At 43.8% G+C, this 22,725-nt stretch overlaps 1 protein-coding gene across 2 annotated transcripts in view; it reads right to left on the bottom strand.

The window, feature by feature from the left end:
* Window positions 1–12,545, bottom strand: part of LOC149442045 (uncharacterized) — a 110,833-nt gene extending 98,288 nt beyond the window's left edge. Inside the window, exon 1 of one of the 2 annotated variants that reach the window (XM_089656586.1) lies at window positions 12,443–12,545. In XM_089656586.1, the coding sequence (XP_089512712.1) occupies window positions 12,443–12,472 (30 nt within the window). In that variant the 5' untranslated portion in view covers window positions 12,473–12,545. Of the gene's footprint in view, window positions 1–12,413 lie in introns of both variants that reach the window. The other variant, XM_089656587.1, reaches the window with a different exon arrangement.
* Between the last annotated feature and the right edge of the window lie 10,180 nt (window positions 12,546–22,725).

Raw genomic sequence — 22,725 nt, 5'->3', positions numbered from 1 at the left:
TTGCTAGCCCTCATTAACCGCCACCGACTCCTGGACTATCTAAGTCACTTCCGGATCTTCCAGTTTGCAGAGGAGGTTGCTGAGGGCAGCAGAGCGAGACTTGTGCTGCTGTCAGTCAAGTTAGTAAAAGAGGTGAGAGCGTGGGCATGGCTTGGAAAGCACTGTGTGTGTCTATGGACACAGCCAGATTGGCAAAGGGCATTAATGGTTGTCTCTTTAGCGCAGCCAGCTAAAGATGACACCCTCAAATAGATGGGGGGAGGGCAGAGGCTTGGGAATCTGCCACAAGAGACAGAAAAGGATCATTTTAAAGAAGAAAGAAGTATCATCCAAGGTAAGTATTGTAGGTAAGTATTGTCCTCCTCCTTTTGAGTTTAATATCACTTTGGAGTATAAGGGCCACTTCACACCAAAACGTGTTGCAGGAAACGTGTGCATTTCCTGCACTGCGTTCAAAACACACTGCAGTTTTTCATCTGCAGCGGGGTCAGTATTAAGTTGATAACACCCCAAATTCAGTGCATTTGCCCATACAGGAATGCATGGTACAGAAGTACAATGCGATCCAATTGCAGTGCATATCCAAAAGTAGTGCATGCACTATTTCTGAATGAATGGGTTGAATTGTGCAATTCCTGGTGTGAACTGGTTCAAAATTTTTTGAATAGTGTGGAGGATTAGGGAATCTGTCAGGTTTGATTTTTGTGCCCCCAAACTTTTAAAGTGGTTGTAAAGGCTCAAGGTTTTTACCCTAATGTATTCTATGCATGAAGGTAAAAAAACCTTCTGTGTGCAGCAGCTACCAAAGCCCCCCTAAAACTTACCTGAGTCCAATCTCGATTCAGCGATGTGCACTGGAGACACAGCTCTCCTGGGTCTCTCCCGGGTCTCTCCCTCATTGACTGAGACAACAGTGGCAACCATTGGCTGCTGCTACTGTCAATTACTGGCAGTGAGCCAATTGGGGGAGAGTGAGGGCGGGGCAGGGCTGAGCCACGCTCCATATGTGAATGGACACACACAGAGCAGCAGCTTGGGCGTGAGCCTGATCAGGTGCCCCCCGAGCAAGCTGCTTGCTATGGGGGCAATAGGAAGGAGGGAGGGGCCTGAAGCGCCAGTGGGGGACCCAAGAAGAGCAGGATTGGGGCTGCTCTGTGCAAAACCACTGCACAGAGCAGGTATGTTTGTTATTTAAAAAAAAAAGTCTTTAATATCATTCCGGGTTTAGGAAATGCATAATAAAAAATCACATTTTGAAAGAAAAAGTATGGGTTTAATTGATAAAAAAAAATAATTATACTCATCTAGGTGGATGCAGCATCAGTCCAATGCTTCTGTTGTCCCCCACTGCCTCCAAGATCGAGAACTAAGCGATCAAACACCGCTGATCACTCAACTCTTGGTCTTTAGGCTGCAGAGAGCTGGTAGTGTCAGTCACCAGCTCTCTGCTCTGTCCCTCCAACAGTCACTGAAGCGCTAGGCTGTGGTGGAGAAGGAAGCAGCTGGTTCAGTATCCCAGCATTTCACTAAGAGGCTGAGCTAGCTGCCGGTCCAGGCATCTGGGTGGATCTTGACTATATGGATGCATACCTTTAGGATCATACAAATCATTAGCCTTGCCCAGGGGCGGACTGACAACTCATGGGGCCCCCAGGCAATAGGGGATCATGGGGCCCCTGTGTCCTTGCCCAAACTCAAAAAAGCCTATGAAAAAGGTACCAGGGGCATCTCATGGGGCCCCCTACTGACCTCGGGCCCTCGGGCAGTGCCCGAGTTTCCAAATGGTCAGTCCGCCCATGGCCTTGCCCTATTGCATTAATAACTGACCCACTCACATAAGCATGTAGATTATAGAATGAGTTAAAACAAAACATGCAAAGAAATATAGTATTTGTGATATGAACAAATACTAACTTAGCAGATGCATTGCATTTATGTACTAGTTTCATGTCAACTCCAAGGAAAATGTGAGCGTTACAAAGGAAAGTGTCTGACCAAATTAAAGCTGCACTCCAGGGTAACCACATTTTGCCTTAATACAAGACTCCTGTGTATTCTCATGTGAATATTCTCATGCTTTGTGTATTTCTTCCAGATCTGTGTAGTTATCCAGCATGGAAGAGTTCTTCTGGGTAGGAGCTTCCTGTAATAATGACCACTAAGTGCTGCACCCTCATTGTGCAGGGTGACTGGTTATGTATCCGCCCCTCCTGCAGTTTTATGCAGGCTCTGCTCTCTGCACAGGCTACGTACAGCTCAGTGCTGATTTCACTGCTACATTTACAAGGTAATATCTGAGTTTAAAGGCAATTGGTGTACATAAAGTGGATTTATATCTTTTGTGGTTAATGAGAGCATATTTAAATGAAAGGGTTTGTGCCAGAAGTTCAGATTTAAATTCAGGAAGAAATTTATTTCAGATACTTATATAGCGCCGTCCATTTACGCAGCACTTTACATATATATTGTACATTCACATCAGTGCCTAACCCTCAAGGGGCGTACAATCTAAGGTAAGAAATGAAGCAATTTCTTGATGGTTCTTATTATAAACAGTGGAATTGTTTACTCCTAAAGGGATATGATATCCGATTCCACTGGGTATTTTTCCCCTTCCTTAACTATCACAAAGACATTACAGAATATGAAAGGAAATCACCCAAAGTGAATATAAATCCCACGTTTGACAGCAGTCACATGAACAAGTGTCCCCATTGGAAGATTTCCTTCAACCTGATCTTCTGGTGACAATTGTAAAATATTAGGATAAGATTTTTTATTTCAGGCATGTGACTGTAATTTTCAAATCTTATTGGTCTCACTTTCTGACTATTGGCAGAAAACGATGAAGAAAACTGATGGGGGGGGGGGGGTCTAACCCTTTGCCAGTCTATCCACAATAAGAATAAAACATGTGGGCTGGATTTTAAAGTGTATGTAAACTAGAACAGTAACTGTGAGGCTATGGTCACTCCTTGTACGTGTTGAGAACATCCCCATGTATCTGTTAACCCTTTGAGGACCAAGGGACGTATTTGTCCCATGTTTTTAATTGCCTGTATCATCTGATTAAGAACTTAAAACTCTTCCTTTTTTTTTTGGTTTGAGTCAAAATATTAGTTCTTATCAACAAACAACAAATGGATCTAGCTTTTTGCCAATTATTTCATGAAATGGCTTAGTTACAGCAACTGAAGTGTACGAACTTTAAAAACAAAAATATTGATTCTTTTGGCGTTCCGTAATCTTATGGTCCTCAAAGGGTTAACATGCATGCCGACAAGCGCAAAAATAGGAATAGCTGTTCATCCAGCCAGAAATCTTGCAAAATGTACTCTCTGTCTCTGGACTGTTATCATTTCGCATTATTCCCTGCTCTCTTCACGGACTACAAAAACACCTCCCCGTTGTGGACTGAAAAACCCCTTCTCCTGTTATGGAGAAGAGAGGGAGGTGTTATATAGTCTTAACACTCTCCCTTCCTAGAGTGATAACGCTGCTTCTCCTAAGCTCCTAAATGCTGCAAGTTGTCACTTGACTGGAAATGTGTTACTGGCAAGATCAAGGTGAAAATAAAAAGTGTAAAAAGCATAACTAATGCAGACTTCACATCTAAGGAAAGGTACACTAGAAAACATTCAATTTTTGATATTGGATTTAGATATTTTTGGGTCAGCACAGTGGCTAAGTGGTTAGCACTTCTGCCTAGCAGCATTAGCATCGTCAATTCAAATCCTAACCATAGCACTACCTGCCTAGTGTTTGCATGTTCTCCCTGTGCCTGTATGAAATTTCTCTGTTTTTTTCCCACACAAGACATGCCGGTAGGTAAAAGGTAGTGTGTATGAATGCGAGTTAAAGACTGTAGATTGTAAGCTCCTTGAGGGCAGGGGCTGATGTGAATGTTCAATATATCCAGTGGGGAAATTAATTATTTGATCCCCTGCAGATTTTGTAAGTTTTCCCACTTACAAAGAAATGAAGGGTCTATAATTTTTATCATAGGTGTGTTTTAAATGATAGAGACAGAATATCAACCAAAATTCCAGAAAAAAACATATGATACAACTGTTATAAAAAGAGTTGCAGTTCAGTGGGTAAAATAAGTATTTGATCCCCTACCAACCTGACCATCTCAGCACTTGCATGAAGTTCCACAGGGGAGTCAGTCATATGTGTCCTTACTAATGACCCCGCATTGGTAGGCTTCCAATGCAAGGCAGGAAAATTCATCCCTGAAATTTGAGAGCATATCCTCAAGAGATTTCCCTGTACCATTCATGATTTGTAATATTTCTAGACACATGTCTACAGTAGAGAAAATTATTATTTGATCACCTGCAAATTTCGTACGTATGCCCACTTACAAAGAAATTAAGGGTCTATAATTTTTATCATAGGTGTATTTTAAACGATAGAGACAGTGTATCAACAACAAATCCAAAAAAGAAAAATGTTATAAACTGAATTGCAGTTCAGTGAGTAAACTAAGTATTTGCTCCCCTACCAACCAACAATAATTCTGGCTCCCACAGACTGGCTATGTGCTCATGTACTACACAGATTAGTCCTGTCAATTTAAGAAGGTGCTCCTAACAACAACTCGTTATGTGTATAAAAGATACCTGTCCACGGAATCTCCTTCTTTCATTCAAACCTGACCGTCATTCATGGGCAAGACCAAAGAGCTGTCAAAGGACGTCACGGAGAAGACTGTAGACCTGCACAAGGCTGGAATGGGCTACAAGACCATCAGCAAGAAGCTTGGTGAGACGGAGACAACTGTTGGAGTAATTATTCGCAAATGGAAGAAATACAAAAGAACCATCATTCGATATCGGTCTGGAGCTCCATGCAAGATTTTGCCGCACTGGGTAAGGGTGATTATGAAAAAAGTGAGGGATAGGCCTAGAACTACACAGGAGGAGCTTGTGAATGATCTCAAGGCAGTTGGCACCAGTCACCAAAAAAACATTGGTAACACAATACGCTGCCATGGACTGAAATCCTGCAGTGCTCGCAAGGTCCCCCTCCTCAATAAGGCACATGTACAAGCCTGTCTAAAGTTTGCCAATGAACATCTAAATGATTCAGAGAAGGACTGGGAGAAAGTGCTGTGGTCAAATGAGACAAAAAAAAAAGGGGGCTTTTTGGCACTTACTGTGTTTGGAGGTAGAACAATGCTGACTATGACCCTAAGAATATAATCCCTACAGTGAAGCATGGAGGTGGAAACATTCTGCTTTGGGGCTGCTTCTCTGCTAAAGGTACAGACCAACTTTGCCTTATTGAGGGGCCAATAGATGGGGCAATGTATTGTAAAATCTTAATGAGAACCTTCTTCCCTCAGCCAGAACACTGATGGATTGTGGATGGGTCTTCCAGGATGACAATGACCCAAAAAATACTGCCAAGGCAACAAAGGAGTGGCTCAAGAAGGAGTACATTAAGGTCATGGAGTGGCCTAGCCAGTCTCCAGACCTCAATCCTATAGAAAGTGTATGGAGGGAGCTGAAATTTCAAGTTGCCAAGCAACAACCATCAAATCTTAAGGATTTAGAGAAGCTCTGTAAAGAGTGGACAAAAATCCCTCCTGAAATGTGTGCAAACCTGGTAAAAAACTGCTTACCGCTGTGCTTACCAACAAGGGTTTCTCTACCAAGTACTAAGTCATGTTTTGCTTGGGGATCAAATACTAATGTTACTCACTGAACTACAACTCAATTTATAACATTTGTTTCGTGTTTTTCTGGATTTTAGGTAGATATTTTGTCTCTATCATTTAAAATACACCTATGATAAAAAGTATAGACCCTTTATTTCTTTGTAAGTGTGCAAACTTACAAAATCTGCAGGGGATCAAATAATTATTTTCCCCTCTGTATGTAAAGCTTTGTGTAAATTGGCAGCACTATATACCGTATTTTTCGCTCCATAAGATGCACCTGACCATAAGACGCGCCTAGGTTTTAGAGGAGAAAAACAAGAAAAAAAATATTCTGAACCAATGGACTGCGGACACAGTGCAGGGGGTGGCCAGAGACCGCGGACACAGTGCAGGGGGTGGCCAGAGACCGCGGACACAGTGCAGGGGGTGGCCAGAGACCGCGGACACAGTGCAGGGGGTGGCCAGAGACCGCGGACACAGTGCAGGCCCCCTGCACTGTCCGCAGTCTCTGGCCATCCCCTGCACTGTGTCCGCGGTCTCTGGCCATCCCCTGCACTGTGTCCGCGGTCTCTGGCCATCCCCTGCACTGTGTCCGCGGTCTCTGGCCATCCCCTGCACTGTGTCCGCGGTCTCTGGCCATCCCCTGCACTGTGTCCGCGGTCTCTGGCCATCCCCTGCACTGTGTCCGCGGTCTCTGGCCATCCCCTGCACTGTGTCCGCGGTCTCTGGCCATCCCCTGCACTGTGTCCGCGGTCTCTGGCCATCCCCTGCACTGTGTCCGCGGTCTCTGGCCATCCCCTGCACTGTGTCCGCGGTCTCTGGCCATCCCCTGCACTGTGTCCGCGGTCTCTGGCCATCCCCTGCACTGTGTCCGCGGTCTCTGGCCATCCCCTGCACTGTGTCCTCGGTCTCTGGCCATCCCCTGCACTGTGTCCTCGGTCTCTGGCCATCCCCTGCACTGTGTCCTCGGTCTCTGGCCATCCCCTGCACTGTGTCCTCGGTCTCTGGCCATCCCCTGCACTGTGTCCTCGGTCTCTGGCCATCCCCTGCACTGTGTCCGCGGTCTCTGGCCATCCCCTGCACTGTGTCCGCGGTCTCTGGCCATCCCCTGCACTGTGTCCGCGGTCTCTGGCCATCCCCTGCACTGTGTCCGCGGTCTCTGGCCATCCCCTGCACTGTGTCCGCGGTCTCTGGCCATCCCCTGCACTGTGTCCGCGGTCTCTGGCCATCCCCTGACCATAAGACGCGCCTAGGTTTTAGAGGAGAAAAACAAGAAAAAAAATATTCTGAACCAATGGACTGCGGACACAGTACAGGAGGTGGCCAGAGACCGCGGACACAGTGCAGGGGGTGGCCAGAGACCGCGGACACAGTGCAGGGGGTGGCCAGAGACCGCGGACACAGTGCAGGGGGTGGCCAGAGACCGCGGACACAGTGCAGGGGGTGGCCAGAGACCGCGGACACAGTGCAGGGGGTGGCCAGAGACCGCGGACACAGTGCAGGGGGTGGCCAGAGACCGCGGACACAGTGCAGGGGGTGGCCAGAGACCGCGGACACAGTGCAGGGGGTGGCCAGAGACCGCGGACACAGTGCAGGGGGTGGCCAGAGACCGCGGACACAGTGCAGGGGGTGGCCAGAGACCGCGGACACAGTGCAGGGGGTGGCCAGAGACCGCGGACACAGTGCAGGGGGTGGCCAGAGACCGCGGACACAGTGCAGGGGGTGGCCAGAGACCGCGGACACAGTGCAGGGGATGGCCAGAGACCGCGGACACAGTGCAGGGGATGGCCAGAGACCGCGGACACAGTGCAGGGGATGGCCAGAGACCGCGGACACAGTGCAGGGGATGGCCAGAGACCGCGGACACAGTGCAGGGGATGGCCAGAGACCGCGGACACAGTGCAGGGGATGGCCAGAGACCGCGGACACAGTGCAGGGGATGGCCAGAGACCGCGGACACAGTGCAGGGGATGGCCAGAGACCGCGAACACAGTGCAGGGGATGGCCAGAGACCGCGGACACAGTGCAGGGGATGGCCAGAGACCGCGGACACAGTGCAGGGGATGACCAGAGACCGCGGACAGTGCAGGGGATGACCAGAGACCGCGGACAGTGCAGGGGATGACCAGAGACTGCGGACAGTGCAGGGGATGACCAGAGACCGCGGACAGTGCAGGGGATGACCAGAGACTGCGGACAGTGCAGGGGATGACCAGAGACTGCGGACAGTGCAGGGGATGACCAGAGACTGCGGACCTTTGGGGAGGGAGGGAGAACAGGTACCTGAATTTGACAGGTACCCGCTCCCTCTTCCCCGGAGTTGTCCTTCCTTCTTCCCGCGGCGGCTTCTGTGACAGCCGTGTGCCCACTGCGCATGCGCGAGAAGCGCTGCGCTTTGTGAATGGCCCGGAGCCTTCTGGGACCTGCCATGTGTCCCAGAAGACACCGAACCATTCACAAAGCGCGGCGCTTCTCGCACATGCGCAGTGGGCACCCGGCTGTCACAGAAGCCGCCGCGGGAAGACTGCAGCGCTCAAGCGAGGAACAGGTAGGGTCCTGCAGGAGAGAAGAGATAAGCGGCCGGCCCAATATTCTGACATGGTGGCGGCAGAAATACCGGACCGGCCGCTTTACATTCGCTCCATAATCCGCACTGACATTTCCCCCCCTTTTTTGGGGGAAAAAAAGTGCGTCTTATGGAGCGAAAAATACGGTATCTGTAAAAAAATAATGTTAATGTAGTAATAAAGGTAAAAAAAAAAAAATCAAAAGTTGGTATTTACTAGTAACTGGTCTTGTTTTAAAAATGACCACTTGTCAAAACTTTTTATTTTTTTTTTGTAAAAAGGCCAACTGAATAGCAGAATTTACTATAAGGACCCTTTCACATACAAGGGGAGATTTAATAAAACTGAAGCACTCAGAATCTGGTGCAGCTGTGCATGGCAGCCAATCAACTTTTACGGCTAGGTTCACACCTATGCAGGCTGCGTTTGAGCCATTTCTGCACTGCATTTTGCATTGCGTTTTGGGGGTTGTTTTTCATTTTTCTTGTTGCTAGGCAGATTTAAAACACTGCAAAAATGCAATACATGCTTTTTTGCAGCATTTCCATTGAAGTCTATAGAACCAAAAACACAACTTTTTGCATTAAAAAAAGTCCTGACCCATTCCAACAAACGCACCAGGTGAAAATGTACAGGTGTGAACATGTCCCATAGGAAATCATGTTAAATGGACTGTACTGAGTTTATGCAAAACCTTGCAGAAAACACTTAGGTGTGAACTTAGGTTAACTTCAGCTTGTTTAATTAGGCTTTGATAAATAAAACCTGGAAGCTAACTGGTTTCTAAGCACAGTTGAACAAGATTTTGCACTCTCCAGTGTTAGGCCTGGTTCACACCAATGCGTTTTTTTAGTGCTTTTTGCAGAAACACACTACAGTCAATTTAACATGGTTTCCTATGGGACATGTTCACATCTATGCTTTTTTGAGCTGCTGCATTTTTGGAAAGGGTCAGGGACTTTTTTTAATGCAAAAAGTAGCGTTTTTGCTACAATAGAGTTCAGTGGAGAAGATGCTGAAACACATGTAGTGCCTTTTTGCCACGATCTTACTCTGCACAGGTCAAAAAGATATTTCCCTTGAAAAAAAAAAAGCAAGATGCATGCAAAAAACAGACAAAAAGCACAATGCACTGGTGTGAACCAGGCTTTAGTAAATAACCCCACAGGGTCTGATTAGGTCAGCCTGTCAGTTTTTCAGGTGGACCTGATTGGGCGGTCTTTTCGCTCCTATGGACCGGTGAGTGTAAATGGTCCACACCCCCCCCCCCCCCCCCGCCTACCTCTGGATCCAATCCAATCTAAAAAAAAAAAAAAAAACGTAAGGGGATCTGTCCCCATCCAGCTAGGTCAGGGGTGGGCAACTGTGGCCCACTGGCTGTTGTGGAACTACATGTCCCACAAAGCATTGGAAGATGACAGTTACAAGCATGACTCCCAGAGGCAAAGGCTGATGGGAAGACTGACAGTTACTCCAAGAGGCAGAGGCATGATGGGACTTGTAGTTTTGCAACAGCAGGAGGGCCGCAGTTGCCCACCCCTGATCTAGGTGGATCGCATTGGAGGGCAGTCAGGTGTAAACAATGGAGTCCATTTACACCCAGCTGCCCATAGAGCAGAGCAGGCTCTGTCTGTGTCCACTCTGCATAAATTGAGCGGACATGGATGTGTCATCGGCTTGTTTTGCTCTGATCAGCAGGGGATTGGACAACAGATTCCCTGCTGATCTCAAGTGTCCACCCCGTGTGTAAGGGGCCAAACGGATCATCGACACCTGAGATTTTCCGCACTGGATAAATGCAGGTCAGCGCTAGGACACATAAAATACAACGGTTTTGTGCCCCGACCACACCATAATGCCGGTGTATTCAGCATGTCACAGTGCAGAAAACCGCAGCATGTCTGTATTCTTCCACAACACATTGTTGAGAAAGAAAAATCGAAGAGCGCAATGTACTGCAACGCATATCGCATCCCTCCCTGCCGAAGACGACACTGCGCTCGCCTGCACTGTAAACGGTTTACCATGCGGCCTATTGCGACAGAAGGAAAACGAAAAATAATCTTACATTTCGGCTTCAGGACACTTCAGTTACTGCTTCACTGAATATTTTAACTCCTTCACGCCAATGTCACACAAATAGTCTGCCTCATAGAGCTGGGCTTTTTTCTGTGGGGGTCACATATTTATTTATTTATTCATTTCAGGTACTTATATAGCGCCGTCAATTTACACAGAGCTTTACATATATATTGTACATTCACATCAGTCCCTAACCCTCAAGGGACATACAATCTAAGGTCCCTAACTCACATTCATACATACACATACTAGGGCCAATTTAGACAGGAACCAATTAACCTACCAGCATGTATTTGGAGTGTGGGAGGAAACCCACGCAGGCACAGGGAGAACATGCAAACTCCAGGCAGGTGATGCCGTGGTTGGGATATTTGCCTATTTGTCTTTGTGCTGGGAGTGTGCCGCACAGCGCTCTCCGAACACAAAGACCAGGGTGTCACTGAGAGCCCCAGGTCCCGTTCTTATGATCAGGACCCAGGACTCCCAATTCCGGGTCACATGATCGCAGTGGTAGCCTCTGATTGGCTATCACACTGATCTGTCACTGTGAAGCATGCCCCCCCCTTGTTTTTTTTTTCCTCTCTGAATGGAAGAGAGAGACATTGTATCTCTATGTCTCCTTGCAGAGAAAGAAATAAAAACTGTAAAAAAAAAAAAAAGATAAATATTAAAAAATATAATAAAAAAATAAAGAAAAAATACCTAGATCAAGGTTTGATCTAGTTCAGTGCCAGGGTTAGTTTTGAGTTAAGGTCAAAGGTCAGAATTTTTTTTTTTAATTGGTGTCAATGTCAGTGTGTTTCGGGTAAAAAAAAACAAAAAACAAAATGTGCGCTATTGTTTCTGGGCTGTAGTACAGGTACAAACAACAAATAACATTATTATTATACAGTATTTATAAAGCGCCAATAGTTCGCTCAGCGCTGTACATTACAAAGGGGGACAGAACATGTGACAGAACAATAACAATACAATGTGATACACGAGGGGTTCGAGGGCCCTGCTCCTTAGAGCTTACAATCTAGGAGTACACATATATGGTATCTCTGCGATCGTCAAGAGCTGGAAAATTTATTTGGGGTTTTTCTTTGGTGGTAGGTTATGGTAACAAGAAACACAGTAAAATTTTAAAAAAATGATTTTTTTTTTTACTATTTTGGGCCAGTTTTCCTATGATTATAAAAAAAAAAAATCAGGGGATATTCATTATCATACCACCAAATGAAAGCCTGAAAAAAAACGCAGTACAATTCACCTGAATGCACAAAGTAGTTGAGATGATATGTACGCAGGGACGGACTGACAACTCATGGGGCCACCGGGTAATAGGGGATCATGGGGCCCCTGTGTCCTTGCCCAAACTCAAAAAAGCCTATGAAAAAGGTACCAGGGGCATCTCATGGGGGCCCCCTACTGACCCCGGGCCCTCGGGCAGTGCCCAAGTTTCCAAATGGTCAGTCCGCCATTGTACGTACGGTTTTACTAACACGTGTCAACGTCAGGGGCGGACTGACAACTCATGGGGCCCCCAGGCAATAGGGGGCCCGTGTCCTTGCCCAAACTCAAAAAAGCCTATGAAAAAGGTACCAGGGGCATCTCATGGGGCCCCCTACTGACCCTGGGCCCTCGGGCAGTGCCCGAGTTTCCAAATGGTCAGTCCGCCCCTGGTCAACGTTGTAAAATGTTACTACGGCTTTAAGATTTGTTTTACCCTTCAGCTAACATAGGGATTTGGGGGAGCGCAGAATTAGAGGACCTTCCATCAAATCATATGATTGGAAACCACTGCTAAGGAACACTCATGTCCCCCAAATATGACCGGGGTACCACCATCAGTGTCAATAGGAGTCACAGGCAAAGCAATCCCGCCATTCCTGAGCTGGAAAGGGTCTTAAAAATCATAACCAGCTGATACTGAAGGGGTTAACAGGGAGCCCGAATCTCTGCTCAGCGCTGAGACCACCACAGGAACCTTGTTACCGCTCACTGCGCGCAGCCTGTGACAAGGCCAGGGTGTCAGGACGGAAGAATGAAGTGCTAGAATTTTGCAAAGTGCCGTAAGTTCCAATTCCGGGACCGGACAGTGCTCTTCCTACCCGCTGAGTAAACACGACAGCCCGCTCACCAGCAGTACGGTACACCCTGGACAGCGCATGCGTGGTCACTCAAGCGAGGGCTCCGGCGTAACATGTGACCCAGAATTCTGGGTGTTGCAGTTTGGAGTATGAGGGAGAAATCGCTGAGTAAGCTTTGCTGTGCATCCTCCAGAGCTTTCATTTCCTGTCACAGGGACAAAACGTGAAAGGAAATCTCCCACAGTCATGGCTTTAACCACTTGTCCTCCAGAGGATTTACCCCCCTTCCCGAACAGGCCATTTTTTGCAATGTAGTGCTGCGTTACTTTAACTGACAATTGCGCTGTCATGCAACGCTGTAAATAAATGAAATGCATGTTCTTTTTTTCCTACAAATAGAGCTTTCTTTTGGTGGTATTTGATCACCTTTGTGTTTTTTGCACTATAAAGATTGACAATTTTGAAAAAAAAAACAATATTTTTGACTTTTTGCTATAAAAACAATAAAATCCAATAAAAAAAATTTAAAAAATAAAATTTCTTCATAAATTTAGGCCAAACTGTATTCTGCTACATGACTTGTTTTCTGTTAAAAAAAATCCCAATATGTGTATATTAATTGGTTTACGTGAAACTTATAGCATCTACAAATGGCGGTATATAGATTGTAAGCTCCAAGGAGCAGGGCCCTCCTATCCCTCTTGTATTGAACTGTATTGTTACTGTATTGTCCCCCGTTATATTGTAAAGCGCTGAGCAAACTGTTGGCGCTATATAAATCCTGTATAATAATAATAATATACTGGAATTTTGTTTTTTAAATACTAGCAATAGCGGCAATCAGCGACTTATAGCAGGACTGCGGCTGGCATCACTGGGAGGGAACTGACTAAGGCTGAGTTCACACTGATGTGGTGCGGAATTTGCAGCATTTTCTGTGCGAATTCTACACTGTATCAGAATCGCACCTCGTTCATGAGAACCGCTGTGGGTGTGTATGTTAAGTTAACAACACCCCAAAATTGGTCCGCAAAACACAGTGCGATGTGCAGAATCAGATCGCATAGGTGTGAATACCCATGCGATCTAATTCTAGTGCGGACCAAAAAAAGGGTCCTGCGCGTTTTTAGTGCAGTGCGATTAGAGCTATAAAAAATGTATGGCTCCAATCACACCGCACACAATTCACATGAGATTTGCACAGGAATGCGGTGCGGTTCCTGTGCAAATCATATGCGATATACCGCACTGCATGTGTGTGAACCCAGGCTTACTGTCATTGACATCCCCAGTTAAACTAATACAGTGATCAGTGCTAATAAAAAGCACTGACACTGTACTAATGACACTGGGCAGGAAGGGGTTAACATCTGGGGCAATCAAAGGGTTAACTGTGTGCTGTGTGTGTTTTACTAGGGAGACATGCCATGCTGCTTTGTATCTCTCTGCTGTGCAGAGAGATACAAAGCAGCATGTCCTTGCTGACAGGAGAGAGACCTGTGTTGTAACATCTGGGGTGATCAAAGGGTTGACTGTGTGCGTTTTACTGTGTGTTGTGTTGTACTAGGGAGACATGCTGTTTTTTATCTCTCTGCTGTGCAGAGAGATACAAAGCAGCATGTCCTTGCGGACAGGAGAGAGACCTGTGTTGTTTACACACACATCTCTCCCCTCTCAGCTCTGCCAATGATCACCGAGTCCTGGTTGGGAATCGGCGACCCGGACCTAGTGATTGACATATCCAGCAGTCAATAGCGGCACGGGTAGGGTGGAAATTTATATTTGAACACAGGCACAATGTTAGTTTTGTTCAGGTACCAAAACATATTCAAGCTATAGTTATATAATGGATATGGGCTGAAAGTGCACACTCTCAGGATTAATTTGAGGGTATGTACAACCAAAGTGGAGGAAGGGTTTAGGAATTACAGATCTTAAGAGTAGCTATCCCCCCTTTTTTTAACAAGTGAAGGACACTCTCCAGGAGGTGGGCGTATCATTATCAAAGTCTACAAATCAAGAGAAGACTTCACGAGAGCAAATACAGACGGTTCACCAAAAGGCGCAAACTATTCATAAACATGTAGAATAGAAAAGATAGATTAGACTTTACCAAAAACATATAAAAAAGCCAGACCAGTTGTGGAAAAACATTCTTTGGACGGATGAAACTAAGATTAATCTGTACCAGAATGATGGGAAGAAAAAGCTGTGGAGAAGGCTTGGAACAGCTCATGATCCAAAGCACACAACGTCATCTGTGAAACATGGTGGAGGCAGTGTGATGGCATGGGCATGCATGGCTTCCAGTGGCATTGGATCATTGGTGTTTATTGATGATGTGACAGAAGCAGCCGGATGGATTCTGCAGTGTTTAGAGATATACTGTCAGCCCAGATTCAGCCAAATGCAGCAAAGTTGGCGATTCACAGTACAGATGGACAATGATCCAAAACACACTGCAAAAGCAACCCAGGAGCTTTTGAAGGAAAAGAAGTGGAATATTCTGCAATGGCTGAGTCAATCACCTGATCTCAACCCAATTGAGCATTCATTTCACTTGCTGAAGGCAAAACGAAAGGCAGGAAGACCCACAAACAAAGAACAACTGAAGACAGCTGCAGTTAGAACCTGGTAAAGCATCAGAAAGGAGGAAACCCAGTCTTTGGTAATGTCCATGGGTTCCAGACTTCAGGCAGTCATTGCCAGTAAAGGATTTTCAACAAAATTTTAAAAATGAACCTTTTATTTATGATTATATTCATTTGTCCAATTACATTTGAGCCCCTGAAAATGGAGGGATTGTGTATAAAAATGGTTGCAGTTCCTAAAATTTGTACTTGATATTTATGTTCAACCCCTGGAATTAAAGATGAAAGTCTGCAATTCAAATTCATTTGGATTGTTTCATTTTATTTATTCTGGTGGCATACAGAGCCAAAAGTGTGAAAACTGGACCTAACTGTATGTTTTTTTTTCTTTTTGAGGTTTTGTTTTTTATTACTTATTTGTCTGAGTATACAGTAGCTCTATGTTTGACCCAAGCATGTTTAAATCAACTTACCATTGACTGACTCACTACCTCCCCTGGAAGTCTATTCCAAGTTACAACTGCTATGTCAGTAAAATAATACTTTCTAAGATTACTTTTGAACTTTGCGCCTGCTATTTTGAGGTCATGTTCCCCTGTTCTTGATCTTAGCTTCATACTAAAAATACTACCCTCCAGATTCACCATCTTGATGTATTTAACTCATTATGTAATCTATGTGATTCACAGAAAACAACCATTTCATGGAGAACTAGTAGAAATACACCATATGAAAGTCATCATTATCAGCTACATTTTGTAAATCACAAATATAGCATTGTGATTTTTTTTAAATCAAAATTTCAACTTAATAAAACATGAACTGGCTTAAAACATATTTGCTAAGCATAACTCAATCAGGCTGCATACACACTGGACTTAAAACAATGCCAGTTTCCTTGGCAATAAAAACATGCTCATATAGAGTGTTTTTGTACATGTTTAGGTGCAGGGGCGGACTGACCATTTGGAAACTCAGGCACTGCCCGAGGGCCCGGGGTCAGTAGGGGGCCCCATGAGATGCCCCTGGTACCTTTTTCATAAGCTTTTTTGAGTTTGGGCAAGGACACAGGGGCCCCGTGATCCCCTATTGCTCGGGGGCCCCTTGAGTTGTCAGTATGCCCCTGTTTAGGTGTGTTTAGGAGTGTTTAGCTTTTTTTTCTGCAAGAAAACTCAAATCAAATACGCAAACCGGAAGGGTTTTTTTTCCTTCTTGTAAACGCTGAGCTCATAATATGTCTCTAAGCCCCCGTTCACACCAATGTGATTTGTTATGCCCTATGATAGTTCAAAATCGCATGACAACCAGAACCCTATTTGTGCCTATGGAACTGTTAAAATCGGTTCAAATCTGACTTGCACTGATTTCTAAAAAGGTTCCTGCACTATTTTTGGTGATTTCATGCGCAACTTGCATGGGCATTTTTGCATGATGAAGTTGCACAGATGTGGGCAAGCCACACATGAAATCGCACTGACCAAGCAGCTTTGAAATCTCACTACTTTAAGCTGAGCCAGGGCTAAACTTCTTAATGTGCATGGATATAGGATAACATTGTTATAATATTATACTGTTATTAGAAGCATTTGCAAAGGCAGCAAGCTATGGCAGCCTCCATAGTTATTTTATGACTTCTTTTTGATTCAATGTTGCCAAAACAGAACGGTGTTGTTTACCTTTGGTGATCTGTTGCTCATCTGGAGGGTTGCAGAGCAGTTAACTTCTCAAACAATAAAATGCTGTCTCTGCAACATTGTATCAATTCCGTATAACAGTTCACTCTATGCAGGTGCTAGTTCAGGTCTCCCTCATATAATTTTCTGTTTTTAGCCTATAGTGTTAGGCTGTTTTCTCTTTGGGTTGAAAGTCCTTTAAGTAATAAAACTTAGTCCTGTGCCAAAAACTGCACAATCTAAATCTAAATCTAAACTGCTGCTGTGCAAATTGTGAAAACACAAACCATAAACAATACAAATAAACAGTGCAAAATTAGACTTCTAAATCCACTCATAAAGAGTTATTATTATATAAAGTGTAAAAATTAATAGTGCATATCCTTAATTATATTGTTATCAAACACCAAAAAGTCCATGTGTGATCAGAAAATTCCAAATAAGCTTCCACCTTCCACCCGTGCAGAAACCAACATCAAATGCACTCACCAGAACTTGGTGAGTGAAAAGCCTTTAAGGACTTTTACAGGGATCCTAAACCCTCTTTTGCATTCACTCTATAGGGATCTTCAACATCCATGTAGGCTCCACCGTTTAACCAGGAGACAAAAATCTCACATAGTGTGATATTGCCACATATTATTAAAAATTTCAAAGTATAGATTAAGGCCACTCACATATCAGCGACTTGTAAAAGGCACATTTATTTATATATATAATAGGCTCCAGGTAAGACATGAACATTTCCTCAGCTTTCTTATTCCAGGGATCTCACATCAGCCATAGAACAGAGCAGAGACTCCACACAGACCAAACCAGGCTCCCAAAGATGGCCGCTGGAACGCACCGCTCAGCGTGCGCTCCACTCACCGGAAGTGACATCAGACGTACGGGGTATGGACCGGAAATGCGTCAACGCGTTTCGCCCCTCCCATCGGGCGTTCTCAAGACCCTTTTTTGGAATTTTCTGATCACACATGGACTTTTTGGCGTTTGATAACAACATAATTAAGGATATGGACTATTAATTTTTACACTTTATATAATAATAACTCTTTATGAGTGGATTTAGAAGTCTAATTTTGCGCTGTTTATTTGTATTGTTGAAAGTCCTTTAACTCTTCCGGCTAAGGCTGGGTTCACACATGTGCTGTGCGATATATCGCATGTGATTCACACAGGAACCGCACCGCATTCCTGTGCAAATCACATGCGATTTGTGTGTGGTGCGATTGGAGCCATACATTTTGTATGGCTCCAATCACTCCACATCTGCACCAAAAAGATGCAGGACCCTTTTTTTGGTCTGCACTAGAATCGTATGACATGGGTATCCACACCCATGAGATCCAATTCTGCACGTCGCATCGCATTTTGCAGACCGATTTCGGGGGGGTTGTTAACATACACACCCGCAGCGGTTTGCATGAACGGGGTGCAATTCTGATGCGGTGTGGAATTCACACAAAAAACGCTGCAAATTCTGCACCACATCAGTGTGAACCCAGGCTATATGTTCTTAAGGTTTTCTTCCTCTTGGTGTTGAATATTAGGGAATGTTACATTTGCCCAAATATAAACATCAAATAGAAACTGACATTTCACATATATTGCAAATATTACATGTATTGACCTTGACTTTTAAGAAAATGCTGAGACCTTTGCAAAAAAAAAAAAAAGTAAAAATAAACCCTTTAATCTCCTCTTAGTTCATAAGGATGCTAAACTATATTATGGGGAGGACTGAAAAAAACTTCTGTGTTATTTCTAGCGACAGACTGCATCATATATTTATATTGTCTATAATTAAAAAGTAAAGTAAGCTCCAAGGATCAGGGCCCTCCTTTCCCTCTTGTATTGAACTGTATCGTTGCTGTATTGTCTCCCGTTATATTGTAAAGAGCTGAGCAAACTGTTGGCGCTAAATAAATCCTGTATAGTAATAATAATAATAAAAAAGCTAAATTAGTAAAGGAGTTGCAAATCTATACACAATACATTGGGGTATATATACTAAAACTGGTGCACTCAGAATCTGGTGCAGCTGTGCATGGTAGCCAATTGGCTTCTAACTTTCAGCTTGTTCAATCAAGCTTTGACAATAAAACCTGGAAGCTATGCAGAGTTGCACCAGATTTTGCACTCTCCAGCTTTACCAAATAACCCTCGTTGTGTTATAGTTTACTCAAAGTATATGTGAACACTTACTTTGTAACACACCCCATTCAGTTTAAAATAAAAATGAAAGGCAAAACATTTGTGTATATACAAAAATATACATACTTTTTTTTTGTTAAAGTGATCACATAATCTCTGTTCCCAGCTACATAAGGGGCTGGGAGAAGTGGGGGGGGGTTGCGTACACTGATCTTCCCAGTGAATGGCTGTGTAGTAGGCCTGTCAGCACAAACTTGATCTTTGGAGATCAGCAGGCTGTACACCCAGCACAGCCAGAAAACTGACCATGCTGAGATGGATGTGCTCTTGGGCCTAGTGTGGTCAGTTTGAAATAGGAAAGTAGGGGGACTGACAGAATCAATACAAGCACATGGCAACATATTCTTTAAAGTAGAACTAAGAGCTATTTTTTTTTTCATTTTGGATAGACTATGGAAGGGTTATAACCCATGTAAGGTTTATTTTTGCCATCCTGGCCTATAGCCAAAACAGGAAGTGAGAGGAAATCCCTCTAAAGTGAAGTAATCCCTAGTTGTCACCAGGGTCAGCAAAACTAATATTCATATTGAAAGATTTCCCCTCTATTCCTTTTCTGGGGCAATCCGCATTTTGGGATTTTCACTTACTTTTACTATGACTGATAATGGTAAATACGACAGAGAGGGTGACTCTCCCTAATGGGGCACAGACAGCAATAAAAAAACTGATGGGTATTGTATTTCCCCTCCATTCTATCTAAACCTAAAAAGAAAAAAAAAAGTTTTGCCTTTAGTGATACTTTTAAGTGTATGTTACCCCAAAACATGTTATTTTATATACGTGTCTGTGCTTGTATTTTTTTTTTTTTTATATTGTAAATCAAGCCTGTATGTTTTTACCTTTTGTCTTTTTCTCATCTGGTGATCTTTCCAGTTTCCCATTTATTTTTATTTTGCATTTTAGCAGTGCCAAGCATGGAAGCACCTTTGTGCTAGTGTAATCAATTGGCACCTCAGTGCTTCCTTGATTGAGAAACAGGATGCTGCCACATTCCTGTATCTCCAGTAGTCAGATTAGCAGTTACACCCACCTCCGCCAGTCAGTCCTTGCCTTCTTTATCAGCACCTCCTTGGACACTTATGGAACACAGACATGAATGCATGATGTCATAAACACTCACCCCAGTTCTGCAAAAAAATGACCATCAGGCTGTCTGTATGGTCACATATAAAACTCGTAAAAAGTACAAAAAGCTTATATTTTATTAACCTCCCTAGCGGTATGATTATTTCAGATTTTTGGTGCTGAAAGCGGTACCATTATTTTGCATGGAAATATGTTGTTTTTTTTATTGTAGGCTGTAATTTTTAGGAATAACTCACTGAAATCTGTCCGAACAAGAGTCTACTAAACATCCCGGGTATGATAAAATTTGAAACACGAAATCATAAATTATAAGTTAATAAATAATCATAAAAAATAATAATAATACATTTAATTCAATAATATAATCAAACCAAAGACACTGAAATTTGAAATAGAGCTCCAAGTTCGCACATTGCTGAGCAAAGTCGCAAAATCGTTTTCAGTGTCTGATGACGAATTTCCCCCACGAATCATTATCACTCAATTCTGCAAGTGGTTCTGATTTACTATCGCTGTTCTCTAGCTGATCTAAAGCCGCTTTTGACCTAAAGGGACGCTTTTTGGACGCCATGGACTTTTCTCAGTTTCCAGGCAGAAAGAACAGACAAAATGCAGGCAGGGCACAGGACAAAGCACTAGGGACAAAATGTATGTGAAATGGGTTGAAACAGCAATGTTTTACTATGTAAAATTTGTTTGGAAAAAAATGACATTTTTTAAAATGTTCAAATTTCCCGCCTGCGGCGCCCGTGCGTCCTGAACACAGGGACCGGAACACAGAAGCCGGATGCCGGCATTGGCCGGAGGAGATGGCTGGGGACGCTGCAGGGGACACATCGCGGGAGCGAAGGACAAGGTAAGCTCTGCAGGGAATCCCTATGCAGCGCCACATGGTAAGCCCGAGTGTTTTACCCCGAGCTACACTCGGGAATACCGCTAGGGAGGTTAAAGTACATGTGGTTATTTATAAAGTCTTCTGCGCCGATGGATAATAAATTGTGAAAAAATTTTATTGCAAAACTCTGAACTAAATAACCTATGCTTCTACCAGTAACCAACAGTAACCAGTAACCAACAGCTATTAATAAATATAAATCCCTAAGTGATATAACAAAATAATAATTACAGCGCTGATTCAATAAAATAACATTTTCTTCAGTGTGATAATTCATGCACAACAAATCATTCAATAAATATCGTGATCAAAACTAGTTCTCCAAACAATACATAAAAATATTTTTTAGTGAAAATTCAAAATGAAATAAGTTCATATTAAGCAATCCATGCTGTAATTATTATTTTATTACATGCTGTTCTGGTGTACAGTGAATGCTTTTTGTATTACTATGTGCTGCAGTTCGAGTACATTCACATATACACTCACCGGTCACTTTATTAGGTACACCTGTTCAATTGCTTAGTAGCACACATTGCTAATCAGCCAATCACGTAGCAGCAACACAATGCATTACCCCCCGGACACATCAAAGCTGATTTTGAAATCGTGCGACATACAGAAAAGTCGCACGATTTCAAAATCAGGTGACCTGTCGATTTCATTGTCAGATGTCTATGCAAATCTCAACAAAAGTAGTGCATGTACTACTTTAGAAATCAGTGTGACTCTGACCAAGTTGGAACCACACAGATATGACCGCTCTAATAGCGGAAAATAGGGTGCTACTTGATATACGATTTGCAAGTCGCCTGGCATGTAAATTGCATGCCAAGTCGCACTCGATGTGACCGGGGTGTTAAGGGCTAGTTCACACTATAGAAACGCAGCCCAGACGCGTTCCGGATGCGTTTTTGCATGTATGTTTTTTAAGCATTTTTTACATGTTCTGGTATGTGTTTGACATGTTTCAGTGCATTTTTGTGCATTCCAGTTAATTTTTCCCCTCTTTTTCTTCAATTTAAATAGGGACATGTGCGTTTCAGTGCGTTCTGGTGCACTAATGATGCATTTTACTGCATTTCAGTACAGTTCTGTGTAGAAAAAATGCAGCATGTTCCACTTTTTTTTTTCAGCAACTGGAACTGCAAGCACTAATGTGAACTATGACATTGATAACCTTATAACCTACTTTCTGTGCATTTTGGATGCAGAAAAAAAGTAACTGAAATGCATGTAGTGTGAACTGGCCCTTAGGCATCTAGACAAAGTGAAGATAACTTGCTGAAGTTCAAACCAAGCATCAGAATGGGGAAGAAAGAAGTATTTAAGTGACTTTGAACGTGGCGTGGTTGTTGATGCCAGATGAGCTGACTGAGTATTTCAAAAACTGCCGATTTACTGGAATTTTCATGCATAACCATCTCTAGGGTTTACAGAGAATGGTCTGAAAAAAAAATCCAGTAAGTCGCAGTTGTGTGGACAAAAATGCCTTGTTGATGTCAAAGGTCAGAGGAGAATGGGCAGACTGGTTCGAGATGATAGAAAGGCAACAGTAACTCAAATAACCATTTGTTACAACCAAGGTATGCAGAATACTATCTCTGAACGCACAACACATTGAACCTTGAAGCAGATGGACTACAGCAGAAGAAGAACACACCAGGTGCCATTCCTGTCAGCTAAGAACAGAAAACAGAGGCTACAATTCGCACAGGCATACCAAAATTGGACAACAGAAGATTGGAAAAACGTTGCCTGGTCTGAGGAGTCTTGATTTCAGCTGCGACTTGGCGCAAACAATATGAAAGCATGGATCCATCCTGCCTTGTATCAACGGTTCAGGCTGGTGGTGGCGTAATGGTGTGGAG

The sequence above is a fragment of the Staurois parvus genome, unplaced genomic scaffold, assembly GCF_062004578.1.
Source record: "Staurois parvus isolate SC_StPar_1 unplaced genomic scaffold, SC_StPar_1.0 ptg000919l, whole genome shotgun sequence".
Classification (NCBI taxonomy): domain Eukaryota; kingdom Metazoa; phylum Chordata; class Amphibia; order Anura; family Ranidae; genus Staurois; species Staurois parvus.
This window is presented reverse-complemented; position numbering and strand designations above follow the sequence as displayed.